The sequence below is a fragment of the Mycteria americana genome, chromosome 7 (assembly GCF_035582795.1).
Source record: "Mycteria americana isolate JAX WOST 10 ecotype Jacksonville Zoo and Gardens chromosome 7, USCA_MyAme_1.0, whole genome shotgun sequence".
Classification (NCBI taxonomy): Eukaryota; Metazoa; Chordata; class Aves; order Ciconiiformes; family Ciconiidae; genus Mycteria; species Mycteria americana.
In genome coordinates this window covers 36718829-36737179 of record NC_134371.1, presented here as the reverse complement: position 1 = coordinate 36737179, position 18351 = coordinate 36718829, and the positions used below count along the sequence as shown (strand labels likewise).

General features: G+C 42.5%; 1 protein-coding gene across 1 annotated transcript in view; it reads right to left on the bottom strand.

The window, feature by feature from the left end:
* NIBAN1 (niban apoptosis regulator 1) overlaps positions 1-18351 on the bottom strand; it is a 74142-nt gene that overhangs the window by 31313 nt on the left and 24478 nt on the right. Inside the window, exons 2-5 of the mRNA XM_075507835.1 lie at positions 12173-12303; positions 10650-10781; positions 9839-9953; positions 8153-8320 (exon numbers count right to left, since the gene is read on the bottom strand). Of these exons, the coding sequence (XP_075363950.1) occupies positions 8153-8320; positions 9839-9953; positions 10650-10781; positions 12173-12303 (546 nt within the window). The remainder of the gene's footprint in view (positions 1-8152; positions 8321-9838; positions 9954-10649; positions 10782-12172; positions 12304-18351) is intronic.

Below are 18351 nucleotides of genomic sequence, written 5' to 3'. Positions count from 1 at the left end.
CTGTTTCATAGTCTAAAACATGAGTGCACCATAGAAACACACACTATCATTTATCTCTGACAATTTCCAAGCACTTTCCAAACCAGCTACCATATTCCTGGTGCAGGTGAGAATTTTTCTGCTGCTGAACTTTGAAGCTGGAGCCCAAATACAACCTTACACCCACACAAATGAGTATCTTCATGGCTCCTATAATAGGCTTGGGTGGTGGGCACAAAGCTGTGGCTCTTCTGCACCACCCCATGCTTGGTAATATATAAGAAAAGGAGAATCAGCCCAAGGTGTGGAGGAAGAACGTAATTGCAATTAGGACTTCAGCACATTAATCATCTTGGTGTTTCAGAATGAATATACTTCCTACAGACTGAAAATCCTAACTACAGTATAGGCAAGTACACTTACTGGAAAAGCAAAAGCCATGCTGAATGAAGGAAATGATGTTGCAGAACAAAAAGATCCCAGAAAGAGGAAAAAGTCTTATTTTAAGGAAAATATTCTAAATTATACAAAGAAATTTATGTCCTAAAACATTTCATGGGTTTTTTAGCACCCCACAAGCCTCATCAAAGATATTCATAGCAAAATGGGTTTGAATGTTATGACAGCATTAATATTTCTATGGAAGTTTGCACACCAGTTTTGAAAAGTCCAACTAGACCTCAGATATCTGTCTGGTGAAAGACCAGCCATGTGGATCACAGGAGATCTGATCTTATTAACCATAAAGTGGTTAACTAATGAAAGTGCAGCAGCTGCAGTGAGAGAAGCCAAGGCTTGAGTCAGGCAGGCAACAGGCTGAATACTCCCTCTTCATTTGTACCTTTTCCCACCCCCAAATTATCAGGCAAACCTTCAGAAAGGTCTTGCTTCATCCCAGTGCAGAAGGACATTTTTCTTTAACATCAAAAAAAGCAATTTCCTCCTCAGTTCTACTTTAATTGGTCCTTCCACACGTCATCTGAAAAAGGCAACAAGAAAATCCTTTTCTTCAGCTGACCTCTCCAGAGAAGAAATGCCAACCTGTTTGCAACATGAAGACTAAAAAATCTTTCCAAAGTCCTATTTGGACTCATGACAGCTGCTTTACTCTGTATATGGAGATATATATCCTTCAGCTTAAGTATTTAATGTCATCTTCTCAACTTTGTATCAACGCTTCAGTAATTATTTTGAATTACAGTCCAAGAGTTGGTAAGCCCTACATGTACTATATACATGTAACATAGGAAAGCTAGAAATAATTATAAGAAAAACACCTGCCAGCTAAACTTAAGAGTTGAAAAAGTAAATGTGGACACAGCTAATGGCAACCCTAAAAGCCAGAGATGGAGAAAAAAAATCTGAAGCCATCCTAGTTGTCCTGACGTAGCCAACCTGTGACAGAATGCCCTGCATGAGCTTAAAAGTACATTTTGTATTTCTCTCTTACCTAACGTATTTCTTTATTGTACTTCTTTAATGTATTTTATTTGTCTCTTTTTTTTTTTATTTATGGTGAAATTGGAGATGACAGGATATGGTTTTGAAAGTCCCCCAGCTTCCTGTGTCATGAGGGTGATTATCATGATAAGGATGTGAAATCAAACCAGATGAAAGAAAATAAAATCACGAAGTGAAACTCTGCATCTCCCAGAATTAGCTAGTTGTATTCTCCTTCTCCTCACACAGACTTCCCTCTATTCCAGCACCAAGTGGTTGGGCTTCTTCATTTTTAACAACAAATACCAAGTGAAACACAATAGCTGGTAACCTCATAGAGGAAATGAGAAGACCTCCTAAAACAACAAAAAATTAAATAAGCGTTTGGAAGAAACTTCAGTCTGATTTTCAGGGCATACAAACGTAAAGGATTAAAAACTGGAGAGTGCTAAACATTAGAGCACTGTGAATATTTTGAGCATGTTCCTCATTATTGCCATTCTGGGACTGACAGCACTTGTCCATTAGGGGTTAGCTGGCCATTTCAGCAGCAAATTTCCCCCAAAATTTAAGGTGTGCAGTTCTCACTGTTTCACTAAGAAAATGGGGATGGAGAGGGATCCAAAGTAAGTCCAAGCTGTGGATGAAAGTGGAGGGATCATGGAGATAAAGGCAAACCAATGAATCGCATGCTACAGCCCACATCTAAACTGGGAGTAGCGGTTTAGGAAATTGGAAGAAAAAAATGAAGCCATCTCCTTCCACACAGCTCAAGCACAGCTTCTATAAAAACCTGGGAAGTTTTTAAAGTTAAGTGTTGCATAAAATCCTACACTGATGAAGGTCTGACCTCCACAGATGCTAGAGAAGAACAGGCTCTCTGGAAGTAACAGTGAATAGTCAGCAGCTCCTCCCTATCAACCTAAGAAAAACTCAATTAAGGCAAAACTTAGGGAGGGAAAGTTAAAAAATAGTATTATGGGCAAAAAATTCTCCTTCTTGTTGCCCCTTCTGTCGGGAAGTTGATACAGAAGTGGTATTAGGATATATATTTTTTGTCAGCTGCTGTTATTCTCCTGAATTAATTATGAATCACCAAAACTGTAACAAATATAGTAATACATTTTATATAATGATGTAATGTAGGATCTTTAGGTATAAAAAATTTGAATGTGGTCAACTATACTAATTATTTACTAAAGCCAGCAAGGCCACATGTAGTATACTTTAATGCGTCCCTGTTAATATCAGATCAGAAAGCAAAAGTTCTCCAGTAACCCTTGAAACTGCATCTTTTACAAGAGTTATCTTTTGCCTTGACACATTTGTCATTTGAAACATTTATTTGTCAGTTTTACTAAAACAGTGAAGGCTACATAATTGCCCTGGGAAAATACAGCAAATGTCTTACGGCGCAAGGAACAGCCCAGCAAAGCAAATGTTGAAAATTTAATTGTGTGGCCCTGTACCCAGAGAACTGTATGTTCTTCTCTGTATGTGGAATTATCTTTATCAAGAGCCATCACTAGGTTGTATTACTCTACACCACCATATTTTATTATTGACTCTGTATCTGTTGGCTTGTTGTTCTTCTGCAAAGAACATTTTTTGGCTGACCTGTTCTACATTTAGAGCCCTCCCCTCAATGTTATCGTTCTATATGAACATTTATGTCATTTAACTAATTTAACTCACCCTTTCATTTATCATATTCATTGATCACAGCCAAAAAGCTTTGAAATCAGCAAATATGCCCATTATAATGCTTTATACCCTATGCCTAGGTAATAAATTCAATGAGAAATGAATTGTGGCATTTCAGAGCTGCACACAATGTTCTTTAATGCAGCCCACTGAAGTCCTTAATTACAAAGCTGTTGGTAAAGAATGAACAGTTTGGAGGGAAGGAAGCTTTCGATGGAGCTTCTGTAAAGCCGTTTTGAGATAATGGGCAAGATTAGATAGTAGCACCTCTGTACTGAGTATGCAAATTTACAGTCATCTTTTTTTTCCTGGGAGCAAAGTTACACAGTCATTAATTTTCACAGCAGAAGGGTCACACAGTGAATGGTGAAAAGCAATTTTGAAATATATTTGACTCAAACTCAGCCAGAAAAGGGAATCAAATGTAAGTATGGCTTATGTTAGATTTGCGAAATCTGGTAGCCCAATAGCTGCAGCTCTCATTACATCCTTCCCCACCTGCCCCCACTGACAGCAGGTCCAGACATATGTTACCCCCCAGCAGTAACTCTCAGACCCCCATGTCTCTTCGGTAGCTGGTTTGGACATATGGTCCCTCCAGTACCAGTCCCAGTCCTATGGCGTCTCTGATCACTGGCTCCCACACCTCCTCTCCTACTTGCCAGATAGTCCAGCTTGAAGTTTGCTAGTGAGTGAAGCCTATGTACATGCACGGCTGGTGGAAGCTCATTAGGAAAGCACCCTGGTCTCGCCAGATGATGGCCCCGCACCTATGGGACCCTGTGCTCTGTGGTCCCTTCTCCCATTGCTGGCACTGGGACCTCTCACGCACATCTCTCCAGGTGCTGGCACCTCAAACGTATGGAGTCCTCATGACCCCGTGGCTCCTTCTCTACTTGCTGGCACACCCAAACCACACATTGGAGAGCACCCTCACCCTGGAAAATAGTTAGAAGTGGAGTTTAATGAGAAGACAGGACAGACTGTGGTGATCAAGTGTGGGGCTTGACTGGACAAGCGTACTGACCAGCCTCCTGTTCACACCCAACTGACTCCATTTATCCCCTTTTTCCCTTTGTTATCCCATGCTTGTTCCTCTACAATCCACTTTGATCCTTCCCTTTTCCCACCTTTGGTCCTTCCCCTAAACATCCCATAATAAATCTCGCACATTCCCACAGCCTCCTGGAAAACATCCCATAATACGCTTTACACAATCCCCAAATGCTCTTCCCCTCCGTCCCATAATGAGTCCCATACCAACTTAGGCAATGACAGCCCTGCAGATTGCGAGGCGGTCAGGGAGAGCCACTGGTGGCCCACCAGGGTGGGTTTCAGTGGGACCGTGAGCTGAGCCCCCTGCTCTGAGCACCAGGGCAGCTGGGTCGGGGTCCCCTCTGCACCCATCAGTTTGTTGGGGTTCATTGCTGCTCCCTGGGCACTTGTGTTTCCATTAATTAGCCCTTAATCACACAACCTCACAGCCTAAAACCGAAGAAACATTTTATCTCCTCCCCAAATCCTGAGGCATCATGAAAGCCAACTTGCAAAGAGCAAAGCGGGAACTGCCCAGATGAATCACTGAACTGGGATGATTTCTGTATGCAGATTAATCAGTCAATCAATTTTCAGAGTCAGGGTAATTCACAGACTCTCAGTGTATGCGTCCGGTTCTGCTAGCATATTTTTAAAGCCATGACCAGTCAGGTCCTCATTGGCTTAGGCTCATTTTAAAGGTTTTAAATATACTTTATTCAAACTGTACTCAAGAAGGGTGCAAAACATCTACATATTCTACTGATAATGAAGAAAATCATTGTCCTCTCGAACTGTAAACCCTTATCAATTCATACAAAGGAAGGACAAACACAACGGGAAAATTTGGAGGGGGGGGAGGAGAACCCACAATCCATACATCTGAATCATATTTGCAAGCAGTGATCACTAAGTCCGAATGCTTTTGTAATTATTCTCCTGACCATGAGTTCTGACCAGAAAACCCAGAAACACAAGCTGGACTGGTTATTTATAACAGAGGGACTCTAAAGAGAGGAAATAGCTGAATGCCAGGGTGGCTCCCATCACAAGACCAAACGCTGATTCACTCCAGTTTTCTGTTCAGTAAGAGACAGTATTTAATTCTGCTTCCTGGGAGAAAACAGACTTTAACTGTAAACTCCTCCAAGTTTTTGGCTAAAGCGCAGTGCGATATATTCCTTTCCAGAAGTGGTAGATTATAGAAAAGACAGAAAGGCAACTTCTGATCAGACATTACGTCTGTCTTTCTCCTGTCCTTGCCAAATTTGCCCTGGCAAAAGTTAACTCGGCATTAGAAGAGGTGGGGCAAGTGCTGCCTTGGCTGCTGCTCCTTATCCCACTAGATTATATCCCACAATTGAACTTGAAGGATTTTTCACATTTCTTCTCTCTTTTCAATTTTTTTTAAATAAAAGAACACACAGTCAATTTTTATATTATGAGCCTTATTACCTGTAGTATTGCTGCACATGTCTATAACTTTGTTGGATTGTTCAGATACGTGTTTTTTGTAGGCAGAATTGTTTGCAAATAAGGCCTTAAGAAGTATTAATAAAGTAACATCTTTCAATCATGTGAGAAAAAACATAGATCAATATGAAGTCCTTGGAAAAAAACCCTGAAGAAGTTCACTCCAAGGGCAGAGTGAAGGTTACTGGGGTGCTTGTCAGTGATCATTTTTCCACTTGCAGCACCTAGGTTTCTAGGAGACGGTATAACTCCAAGAAATCCAGAAAATACGGGCGCTCATTTCCCTAGCTGTAAAAACCTGTTCATTTTTACCAGTGGAGCAGTAGGTCTTAATCCAGACTGTCTTTATCTACCAATCAGTCTGTTGAGCAGAAATAATGTGACAGAAAGGATAGGCCTTGATGAAGGCACTCCGGTGTCACCAAGCATCTTCTGTCAGATAAAAACTTGACCACAGAAAAAGCAGAAATCCTGGAACAGATGCATAAATGAGCAATGGCTGAGCCATATGAAATATAATAAAACACAGACTTGCAGGCATTGGAGATGGAAAAGACCTATTAGGTCATCTAGTCCCAGCTTCTGCCAATTCAGAATTGGCCCCTAGAGTGATGTGCTGAACTTTAAGAAAAAAAAAGGCTGCCAAAAGCTTTGTCAAGCCTGTTACACTTGCTCCAGAAGAGAGAAATTAAAACCCCCAAACCTAATGAACAGACTTCAAGTCATGGAGGACTGACAGTGCCAGGAAAACTTGATTGTATCCCCATCTCCTTACCAAACCTCAGTGAGGAGCAAAGGGGTGGCTTCCCAAAGTCCGGAGTGCTTTCATACTGTATGACCGCTGTGGCTAAAACCAGGCTAATCAGAACCGAAAATCAGAGGCAGGATTTGCCCTCGGGCACGCTATGGGAATTGGGGTTCCTCTGGCAGCTATATAGGGAATATTTATTGAGACTTAAGCTATTTGGAAATGCCAATTGAAGGCATGTTCCTTCTAGATCGATGCCTCCAACTTGTTAATCTAGCCATGAAATAGCCTTTATAGTCCCCGTGACTGGGTATTTCCTTACCAGGGTGTTTTAGCCCTCAGCCTCTCCAAACCTACACAGATTTGCATTGGAGCTGCTTCCTCCGGTTTGTACGAGGCTGTCAGCGCTAGAAGGGCACGCTGCATCTCACCACCTTCAGCACGAGCTGGGAAACGAGCTGGAAAGGGGATCATCAAATGTCAGGGGAGTGTACACCACCTGGCTAGCATTGGGACCGAGAATCCTGCACGTCCTGTGAAGAAGGCGCCTGCCACCAACCACCACTGAGCACCATGCAAATAACTGCATCTTAGGGAACTGCCTAGAAATACAGTAATGTGTGTTTTCATCATGGGAATGGAGTCCTAAAGGAGACCAGGAATGTCTTTGGCAGTGGAGACAAGGGAAAAGAGATGGCAGTTGAGAAGGATCCGGGAAGGACAGTGTGAGACAGCTGTCTGAGGGTAATGGGGTGAAGCTGATGGCCAGGAGGCAAAAGTGACAGCTAAAAAAAAAACATTGGGAATCACTTCTGTAAATAACAGTGACTGTTCACACACTGCACTCTCAATTCATTTATCTACAAGCATGGGCTTCAGGCCCAAGTATCTGAGATTGCTGGGGAAGTTCCTGAGTGTTCCCATCTCCCACCAAGGGCAACAGGAGCAGATGGGACTCGAAAGCAACACTAAAGGCACGGAACAGCCTGGACACCAGCAGGGGAAGTAGGTCAGCTTGATGGAAAAAGAGAAAAGTAATCTGAAAAACAGGAAAGCATTTCTTTTTCTGAAGGACACAACTCATAAGTGCTCTTCCAATTTTGTGGGAGCAAGGTTGGTTTTATAATCCTAGCAAGTCACGAGTTTGGTTTTTTTAAAGATTTCTAGTCTAACATGTTCAAAAAGCGAGACTTAAAATTGACCCTTGTGCAAACAATCAATACTGTGTCTTACACACCATTCATGTCCCATGTACAAGGTTTAACCATGGCTGGGGCTTGAGCTGCCATCTAAACACCCACAGAAAACATCAAACATTTGACCATTGGTGATAAACGTATAACATTACAGAAATGTATTGGGAGACTGCATTCCCTCCACATTGTACAAACCTGGTCTACTATATCTATGATGCATTTGTCAAGCTTGCAAACACAGGTGAGAGTTTGCCATGCCATATTTAGTAAGCATCTTGTATGATTTTGTATCATGATACTGGATTTAGATGAGCTGACAGAGAGGGGAACGCCACTTTCAAAGCCATTCCCATGTTTTCTACCCAAGCTTACTGCACTGCAGCTCAAATCCCACCTAACTTTGCTCCCAGCAAAGCAAGAGGAAGTTGTTAGGTATGTTAATGCAATCCTCAAGACACTGAAAGCCAAGCATCTTTCATAAGTGACTTGCATTTTTCTACAGCTTTTGTACTATAATAGCTATTTAAATCTTCACCAGGGTGAATGACGCACAGGAAGAGGCCCTTTCTGCACTCACCATGGTTTGAGTGTCTCACGCAGTCCCCCAGCACAGCGCTGAACTGCCTCTGAGCTTCTGGTTCCGGGAAGCAATAGTAGCTGTGTCGGGCGAAGGGCTGCCACAGGTAAACTGGGAACTCCTTTGGCAGCTGAACAAAGGCTTGAGCGACCTCCTTCTCACTCGACCCTATACAAAACACACATCTCCATTTGAAATATGCAGATTTCTTGGGGTTTTGGCTCTTTTCCTCTGCTATGACAGAGAGAACAGACTTTTGCTAGAAGGAAAGCATGAGACAGGAAAAAATCAAGTCTCCTTCTTGATCCAAGCAACAGGGCATGGAGGGCAGGGGGACACAGCTGGGATGGACAAACTCAGCAGGCACCAACCACGCCTTTACATTATACCACAGCAACTTGATGTCCTCTTGTTTTGTATTCAAGGTGGCCATAAACTACACATTTTTGGTAAAATTTCAAAGAAATTCCTTGGACTATAGCTGCTAGGGAAAAGGTTTTCATGGCAAATAAGTAAGTTAGTGGGCAGCTCTGGTCTCTTCCACGTAGACACCATATAGGAGCATATGCTCTTCCATATAGAAACGAACTGCATTAAACCATGTAGGAACAGCAGCAGTGTCCCTGTCTCCAGGGTTTCCAAACACCACTGCAAGATGGCCCTATGAACTGCCACTTCAAGCCCTTAAAGGTGAAGCAAAGAAAGCATTAAGTATCTCCAGCTTCTACCTGCCCTGAGTCACTGTGCACAGGGGATGCTGTACACACTGTTTACGGATGACCAAACCCAATCTTGTCTCAGTGGCATGCATCGAGAGCCCAGCCACAAGAGGTTCATCTCGGAGGGTCTTCAGCATCGCACAGAAGGGGAGAAGGGCCATAAAAGACTAACTGAGCCACTCTTTGTGAAGGGAGAGCCATGGGAAGCCTGCAAGCAGCCTTGGGCTGCTCCACGTCACTCAACCCCAACTCCTGCGGAGCTGTGGTGACACATGGAGGACACCTCCAGGGACTGCTGCCACGTGCTACCCTCTGGCCACCCTACGCCTTGGGAAAGGGCTGTAAGGGGGACACCTCTCAACAGTCATAACTTTAAGTGGTATGAGACAGGACCTAAAAAAAAATTCCTTGTCTACATGTTGCCCTTATCCCTTTCCTTATGTGGCATTCCATCTTCCCAAGCTGACCCTGCAACATGAGATCCGCTCCCTTAAAGACTGAATTTTCTCCATCTTCGTGGAGTGGGGTGGGGGCAGGCAGGACCACAGCGGTTCCCATCCCAGAAACAACAAATTCAGCAGCAGCAACCTTCCTGCCCTCTCTGTGGGACTTATTATCAACTGTGAGTCAACGCAGGCAGCTGGCATCTAAAAATGGAAACAAATAAACCAGGAATATTAACAAAGCCCGGGAACAATGGTGGTGTGGTTCCTGCCCTGCTTCTGCACAGCTTCCAGCGGCTTTGTGCCGGGATGCTGGAAAAAAAAGGGAGCCAGCATTTCCCTGAACGTCAGCTTATAGCATCTTCTGTGTACATCCACTGTGGAGCTGTGCTTTGACTTAGAAAAAGGGCTGCATGCATCTTCTGTTGCCCCATTTTAAAGTCTAGCCTGAAAGCCTGCCCAGAAGAGGTCTGCATAAGGAATAGAGCCTGGGGTTTGGCAGTTCAGCTTCGAGCAGGGCTTACCAACAGGATCTGGAAAATGTTTATCAGACAGCAAACTGTAATCTTCTTCTGAAGTCAGTACTTTGCCTCCTGCAGGAAGAACATGATATTTAGGGCTGGCTCCTTTCTGGTAGGCCTGGAAAATCAAGAGAGAGGGAGTTAAATAGTGATTTCAGGAGAGGGAAAACATAAAGCACACAACTTATTTACAAAGCTAATGCACAGGAATATTCCCCAAAGGGAATTTTTTTTTTGTCAGACTGAATTTTGGTTATGTTCCCTGGAAATGTCAAATCTAAAACATGGTTAAATGTAAAAAATATATTTCAAAATATCCTCTCAGTGCTTACAAGCCATGATGGAGAGTCAGGGACAGAAGGGAGGGGAAAGGAATGGGATTTTCTTCTAAGCCCTATTTGTCTGATTTGTCAGCCAGGACTAGTTTGACTACAGCAGCTGCCAAACAAAAAGCTTCACTGTAGACAACTTGAAGCCACTCAAAAATTGCTACTTAAAACCCAACTGCAGAAGCACGGGGCCATATTACAATGACACACAGGTAAGAAGTGTTCTGTGATACACAAAGGAACGTTCAAAGCACTGTTAAAATGATTTGCTAATTCTTGCAAACGTGTATGGCCAATGCAACGCGCTTGGTTGTATCCTCAGCCATCCCCATGAAGCTTCCAGCCATCTCTGCAAGGCTGGAGATGCCTCGCCAAGGACAACGTTTCATCTAGTATTGCCAAAAGAAAGGCAGCAGCATTGGCTAGTTCACTTGATATCAGTTTCTTTGGGAACATAGAAGAACATAAGAGGAAGAAGCATTTACCTCTTTAGTCTCAAAGCAATCCACAGTGTAGTCATTTTTGATAACGACATATCTGTCCTTCCATTTCTTCAGATCCTCAGCAAAATGCAGCAGCTCTGCCTCGTATAAGACGGTCCCAGCTTCCACTGGGGGCTACAAAGACAATTTTCTAGATTTGAAATGACTCTGGATTACTGACCATTTTGAAGCTTTTATTTCTACATTTCCAAGACTGCTACGAGGGCTTCTGAGTCTTCAAATGCAATTTGGAGTCACAAACATCTCTCTGATTTGGGCAGACACTACATAGGCAATCAAATTGTTGTAGCCTGAGGTGAGGAGGCAGCAGAGGAGCTCTGCCTTCCAAAAATACTTCCAGATTTCTGAGACAGAGGCGTTCTTATGGTTTGCATGCTGGTTCTTTTGGTTGGCCTGCTGAATGCAAGATGACTTGTAGTTCATTATCTCCCATTTTCCACTACATAACATCAATGAAAACATTTCATTGAGGCAGCAAAGAGTTTTATTATAAAATAGTAAATTATTTCCCATTTCTTTGTAACACTTTTGCACCTGTGCTCTTGTAACTGATACGCATCTTTCTGAAAGACATGGCTCTTCTATTATCCCACCTTTTACATCCCACCTCATTGCTTTACCCTACTCATTTCAAGAGCATTGGAAACCCATGATTTCCAACACAACCAAAAAATTTAGATTTGTATCTTCTTAATATTGAAGGCTGGTTCTCTGCATTTTCCTCTAATAAAGAGACTTTTGTCTCTCTCTTTGTCTCCTCCTCTAATACAAACCAGCTCTCCGTAGCTCACTTCACAGGGGGGATTATTGCCGTCTTCTTTATGGAACCATGTAGCCATGGCTGAAAGGGTTAATTAAGTTTCCTACATACATTTCTGCCCTGAATGTACGATCTCTGACCCAAGATTCTTGCAAAACCTTGCAATCAGCAGGAAGCAACTAGTTTTGTCCAGGTGTCCAACTCTACCTCGATGAAATCCATGCTTTGTACCAGAAACTTGTGTCATGGTTCTTCTCAAACACAACCAAAACAAAGATGATTTTTCAAAACTAAACTTTAAACCTGCACCCAAATGCAACTTGTCCACCTAAAACCCAATTGAACCAAATCCAACATCTGCACTTGGGTTATATATAGGAAAGTACACACGTAAAATGTCCTAGATACACATTTATTGTGTATTCAACTATCCAATATAAGAAGCTGAAAGAACATTTCTCTACTGTGCTTGTATGTATAGACACATTTAAATAACTTTAAAAATACTTTGGGCTTGATTTTTAGAAGCTTTGAGTATCTGTACCACCTATTAACTTTACTTGAGGGCATTCAACACTGGGAAAAGCAAGAAAACCAAGCCCAGTTGGTAGCTGATACACTTCCAGCTCATGTTTTTCATACATTATGACTACTAAATGTGCAATTTAAATAGTTAATGCATTCATTATTTCATGCAGGAGAGCAGAGCTGTATAGCAGCTGCAAGGGCTTACGTGCCCTCCTACCTTGGTTTTCAGGAACCGGGACTGGGAATCCCGGTGCTGCTCCAGCTCATCCTGCACGTGCTTGCAGAAAGCCACCGCGTACTGGCGTCTGTAGTGTGGGCTGAAGTTTTTGATGACAGCCTCTGTTTTTCCTGAAGCAGAAATAGAGATTTAATTGTATTTAATGTACATCAGCTCTGAAATTGTAATGCAGAGCCGACGCAGTTATCACCAGCAACCCAAAATATTGCCCAAGCGTACCAAAGGCCACTTGCTGCACAGCGGATCAGGAAACCCTCAGAGATGGCATTCAGCTGTTGTGATAACCAAGTACAGAGGGAATTTGTCCGGGTCTTAATGATATAGAGAAAACACTGGGTTTTGGACATTGTTTTTCCTTCCAAGATTGGGCAAAACATACCCCAAATCCATTTCTCTAAGAAAAGACGCTATCTGCCTCTCCCTAGGACATAGCGCCACAGAGCCGTGGGTGTTCAAGAGCTGATAAGGTTTTCAAAGAAACATATACACAAGTGATACTAGCTAGTCTTTAATGGTGGTGTCCCATTTGTAATGGATACTATGTAATGGTGTCCCAATAGTAATGGATACTAGCTAGTTTTATCACATAATCAGATTTTAAAGCTGAGTCAAAGCTCCTACAAAGGATGTTTTCTAGGCTTGGGCACTGCAGTCTCTTCTTTGTTTTAATGTAAACAGATACTCAGTCATGCTGCAATAAACACTAATCTTGTATTGTCTTGCTATGATCAAGATCTCATCAGTAGCAATAACAGCAATAAACATACTGACAGTCTAATTTCTGGGAATCTTAAAGCAATTTACAAGCAATTAACTCATTAACCCTATCAAAGAAATAATAATGCTTTACAGACAGGGAAGTGAAGCTAAAAGTTAAAGCCATGTGCAGGCATGCGACGCAAAGAGTCTGCGGCAATGCGAAAACCAAAACCTGGACTATGATCTAGATAGCATCGAGTCCATCCTGGATAGTGGAGAGATCCTTTTCTTCCTTGTATTAAGGAGCCCCATGAGAAAGGGTTTTTTCTGAGCATACAACAGAGAAACATAATTTCACACTTCAAGCAATTTTGATGCTTTCAAAATTTTATTGTGTTCTGCTGGGGGGGGGGTGTCAAATTTTCTGTGTAAGACAAAAAAAATGGTAGTTCTTAAACTGAGATTTCTTGAAGCCTTTATACACATGGTCTCCTAAACCAGGACTAGCATTCATCACTCCTGAAGGGCCAAACAGGGGAACCAGCAAGAAGCACCGTGGAAATCCTGGAAAAGCTGAATCACCTGCATCCTATGATGATGTTCCCTGATTGACAAACTCCTCTCAGCCACCCACCAGCACTACCACCAAAAGGGATTCACTGGGAGTTTTCATGATGTTTCTATATTTTATACAATGGGCTGCAAGTCTGCAGCAGCTATGATGAAATCAGAGAGCGGTCTTGACAGACTTGCTGTTTCAAGCATAGAAGCATAGTCCTTCTAAAGTAACCATGCAAAACTTCCTGGATTACTACTGATTTTATTGCCATTTCTCACAAAAAAAGGGGTTTAAATGTCAGTGCAATTCCCAGAATGTTCATGCCTTTTTTCATCTGAAATAATTTTAAATATAGTTAAAGAAAGAGAAAAGCTGTGGATCATATGAGAGTCAGTGGATAGGATTTTATGGGAGAAAGTGCATGGGATGCTCTGGCATAGAAGATGTTATGGTCCAAGATCTACCACTTCTGGCTACCGCTACCTTATTTCTACTTTAAAAACCCAAATATGTGTGGCTTTGACTGCCACGGAAAAATAGCTAGTTTGCTAAGGAGTTCGCAGAGATGGGTAATGGCAAAAGATTTTGTAAGGTGCTTATTTCAGGTCCTGCGCCGATTTGCTCCTAATGTGGGACATTACCAGGCTGTTAGAGGTAATTTCATCAATTCAGATAGCCGCAGTATTTAATTACTCCCTAACTTCCTGATAATTACATTTACATCGCTGTAGTTGCATGGATGTGAACGCGAAAGAAAAAGCTATACTTCAGCTCCTCTGCTTCTGCAATTTTATTTTCAGTCTGATGCACAGAATTTGACGCATCTCTCAAGTCTAGGGACAGTATTGACATGACCTTTCATTCCAGCTACTCCCGTGTAACCAGCTCTCCTTCTCAAGCATCAATGGGATCACTGCCTTCAGTTAAGCTGAGAGCCCTTCTGCCCCACTCCTGCCCCTTTCCAAACCCACACCACCGCTGGGTTACAAACCTGCGGTCCCTTCAAGCCCTGCCTGGGTGCACGGAGGAGACAGCTCGGCCGACTGATGCCTTTGCAGTCATTACACAAAGCTGGAGGGATGTCAGGAGGTTGGGTTAAGTTTTCAGGTATGTAAGTTTTTCACAGATTTACTTGTGGGACAGCACCAGGTGACAATTTGGACTCCAGCCCTCCAGTTTTAAGAGACCAGATTTTTTGAGACCTACCGATTATAGGATGTGCTTGCGTATAATAGCAGGATACTGGTGCTGCAGAAAATCCCCGCCCATCTGACAGCCTTTTAAAAACTAGCCTGCTTTGGGTGGAGGCATGAACTTATTCTCCAAATAAGGACAAAGCTTCCCAAAACCTTCTTTATAGCTTTTTTTTTTTCTTCTGGTCCCAGCCAGCAGTAGGATGTTGTTGGCTCCAGCCCCAGTGGAGTTTCCTGCTCAGGCCACTGCCAGGGTTTGCCCCTATTTTCCACCGTGGCTTTTTCTTTTCCAGCTTGCAGTGGCCTCTTAATCTGTTACAGAGGGCTCTGGGACACTGAACCTCACTTGACTACTGCCTGCATCCTGCAGTAAAAATTTGTAGAGGAAGCGGGACAAAGAACAAAATTCTGGTGTTGGGAAAAAAACCCCAACAATCACAGGAAATACCTGTAATTTTGGCAAAGTCTTTCAATTATGGCTAAATCGGCTCAGAAGTGTGACTCTTCAGTGTCAACATTTCTTAGATCAGCTTAAAGTATGATGACCAAAAAGAAAAGAACTATTCAATTCATAACATATATAAGTGAGAAATATGACATCAATGTGATTTCTATATGCGGAATATATTTACAATCAACCAAAACATGAACCGAGGAGCAAATGTTTCAGGTTGTTTATTCCAGTCTTTGTACTACTTGTTGCAAAGGATCTCCATACTAAAAATACTACCCCCTCTTAAAATTAGAAGAAAAAGTTTTTTTAAGAGGTTGTGAGTGGCACTACACAAGGACCTGGCCTTGCACCGCTCGGCTCAACAGGAATTGCAATGCTACCTGCAGGTGGGAAGAGAAGCGGACAGACCCTTGATCCATTGTTCGCCGATGGATCTTTAAACCCTTTTGGTTTACAGAAGATAAAAATATGCTATCTGAAAACAAACATGCTAGAAACAGTCATGAGTAATAGAAACTCTTCCCATGAAATGATAACATGGGGCAACTGGAGATAAAATACTCCAGGGCAGTGGAAAAATGAGTTCCCCTAATTCTTTTCCAAATTTAGTGTGGCTTGCTTAGTCAGAGCTGTTTACATGGAGCAAGGCCAACTTTCCCACTCAGTTGGTCTGGCAACGACACAGCTCCAGCCCATATAAATGTGATCTGAAACCCAGCAGCTAGATTCATGTTTATCCTAGGAGAAGACAAAATGTGATCATCTCCAGTAGAAGCCTGCATGCAACCAAAATTACTGACAGCAAAAGATGACAGTGATGGAGGTGGAAGGATTTCTGTCAAATTAAGGTGGCAAGGGTCTGCACACACTGATGTTCCCCCTTTGTTGAGGGTTAGATCCTGCTAAAGAATAAACTTTTCAAATGCTTCATGATGCTTCTCCTCTTCTGCAGAACCACCCTTGCACTTGATCACAGAAGTTTAGGATCAAGTTATGATACGTCTTTTAAGACTGAAAACAAATGTCATTGCACTGAGAAACAAGAAACATCTGCCAGTTGCCCCACTGGAAATCTGGAATCCTTCCCCAGACTTGTTTCTTTCTGCCTGTCCACTGCCTTTGACCTTTTTAACTGTGCACCACCTGTGCTGGACACTTGTATGAAACTCCAAGTCGTCAGACCCACAGCATGTCCTCAAATACCCAACTTTTTATTTTGGGTTTCACTGCTTTTATTGAAATAAACTGACATCCAACGTTAAAAAATAAGGGCAGTCTTTGGCAAGTTCTCCCACGAATTTCTGCTGGTCTAGCTGGCTTTCAGCCTGGTGGGACAGCCATGCGCAGCCCGGCTAGCTCGCCCTGCCATGCTCCTCTGCTCTCAACAATGTGTTGCCAAGTGACCGGTACGGATGCCAGTCAGGAAAATTCAGAAAAAAAGGTCAGAAAACAATAACTTCTTGGCTGGCATACAAGAGAGGCATCGCTCACACTCACTGGACTTCAGCCATTTGGAAGTTAGGAAGAGCAAGAGCTAAGGACTTGCCATAAAAGCTGTTATTCTACTTAAATATTGGTGTTTCATAGCAAGATGACCCTTCCAAGAGTAGCAAGATGACCATAACCCTTCCTCTTCACAGCACAATTGCTTGCACTCAGCAGCTTTTGAATGGGGTTTTCAAAAAATACCGTGATCGTGATACAAATCTGTTTGGAGGTCTGGGGGATTTATCTTCTTAAACTATTTAAGCCCTTTGGAAAATATACTTTGTGCCCTGAAGGACATGAACTGAAAAAAAAGTAGATGATTTGCTGTATCAAACCAAACCCTAGACAAAATAAAACCTAAAAGAAACAATAAGCATTGTGCATGCTGAATGCCAGTACACCCAGCACTTCAAACAAGTGTGAAGTATTGAGACAGAACAGGAATGAATTACTTTGTCCTTGTATTTCTTCCACAAGGCCACAAAGCAAAGCCGTCAGAAGTAAGTAGAAAAAGACCAGCTGATCATACCCACATGGTATCACCAATCATACCCCAGCCAGCCTCTGCTGCTCCTGCTGCAATACGGTGCATAAAAGCTGCTCTTCCTGACTTCACCTATTCATTTCAAACATCATTATCAGTTATTAAATGCATCTGGTAACCAGAAAACCTGTAAAAGCAATTCTCTTTGGCATATGCTCTCTAACAGTGCCCACCACCTTCCAGTGCTATGGGACACGTAATAGTGCAGCGGAAATTACCAGCAATTCCCTCTTTCCTACAGTTTTCTTTCTTGTGCAGTACTTATGGTACCACCCAGAAACTGTTTAAATCCAAGTGTTCCCAGGCTTTATCCTACACGTACAGGGAGGCAATATAAAATACTCTCTTTGTTGTTGAAAGCATAGCTCAGTTTGATTTTTATTTATAGAAACAGTATTTTGATTATTCGTGAGTCATGACTTAATATGTTATTAAAAAAGGGATGACAGGCACAAATCCCATGTTCTGATTTGGCTGAATCGTGTCCCTGCAGGTTTGTTTGCACTCACTGAGCCAAACCAAGAAGCTCTCTAGTGGAGCCACCCCTCTTCCCTGTGCAGACACACTGAAAAGTGTGGTTTGCACCTGATAAAATAGTGAAACCAATTATTTACTCTCAGCCTTGTTTTGTATTAATGGAGACTACTCTCATTAAAAACTTATGATGCTGTAACTACACTGGGGTGCACACACGCCCAAATTATCCATCTGCAATGCAGACACTGAATCGCACTGGTAAAACTCCAGTTAGTCACCCAAAACTTAATCCATGGGAGAGAATAATACCCATCACACCTCAGATCATCCTTGTCCTAAATCTCAGCATATAAGCACTTCTTGGGTGCTTAGCCCATCTTCTCTATAGGATGAGTGGGAAAGTTCATGTTGTCTTGTGAAAAAATCAGATTTCTTAGCAAGCTTGCCAGCTGAGACCGTGGGTGTGAAATTTGTGCTCCACCAGAAGCAAAGCTTCTCTTTCAGGGCAAGCTAAACAAACACGTTTGTAAGTTCATGTAAACTTGATCCACGGCAAAGGAGGAGCCAAAAATAACAGGCTCCATTCCAGCCTTGCAGATCTCCCTTTCTACAATTTTACTCAAGTACTTAGCTCTTCCTCAAGTGCTCCTCTAAATGAGGCTAAATTTTATACTGAGCTGCACAATTATCCCATATATTTCAATAGGTTTACATACGTATAACGTTCTTCTCAGGCAACTTCAT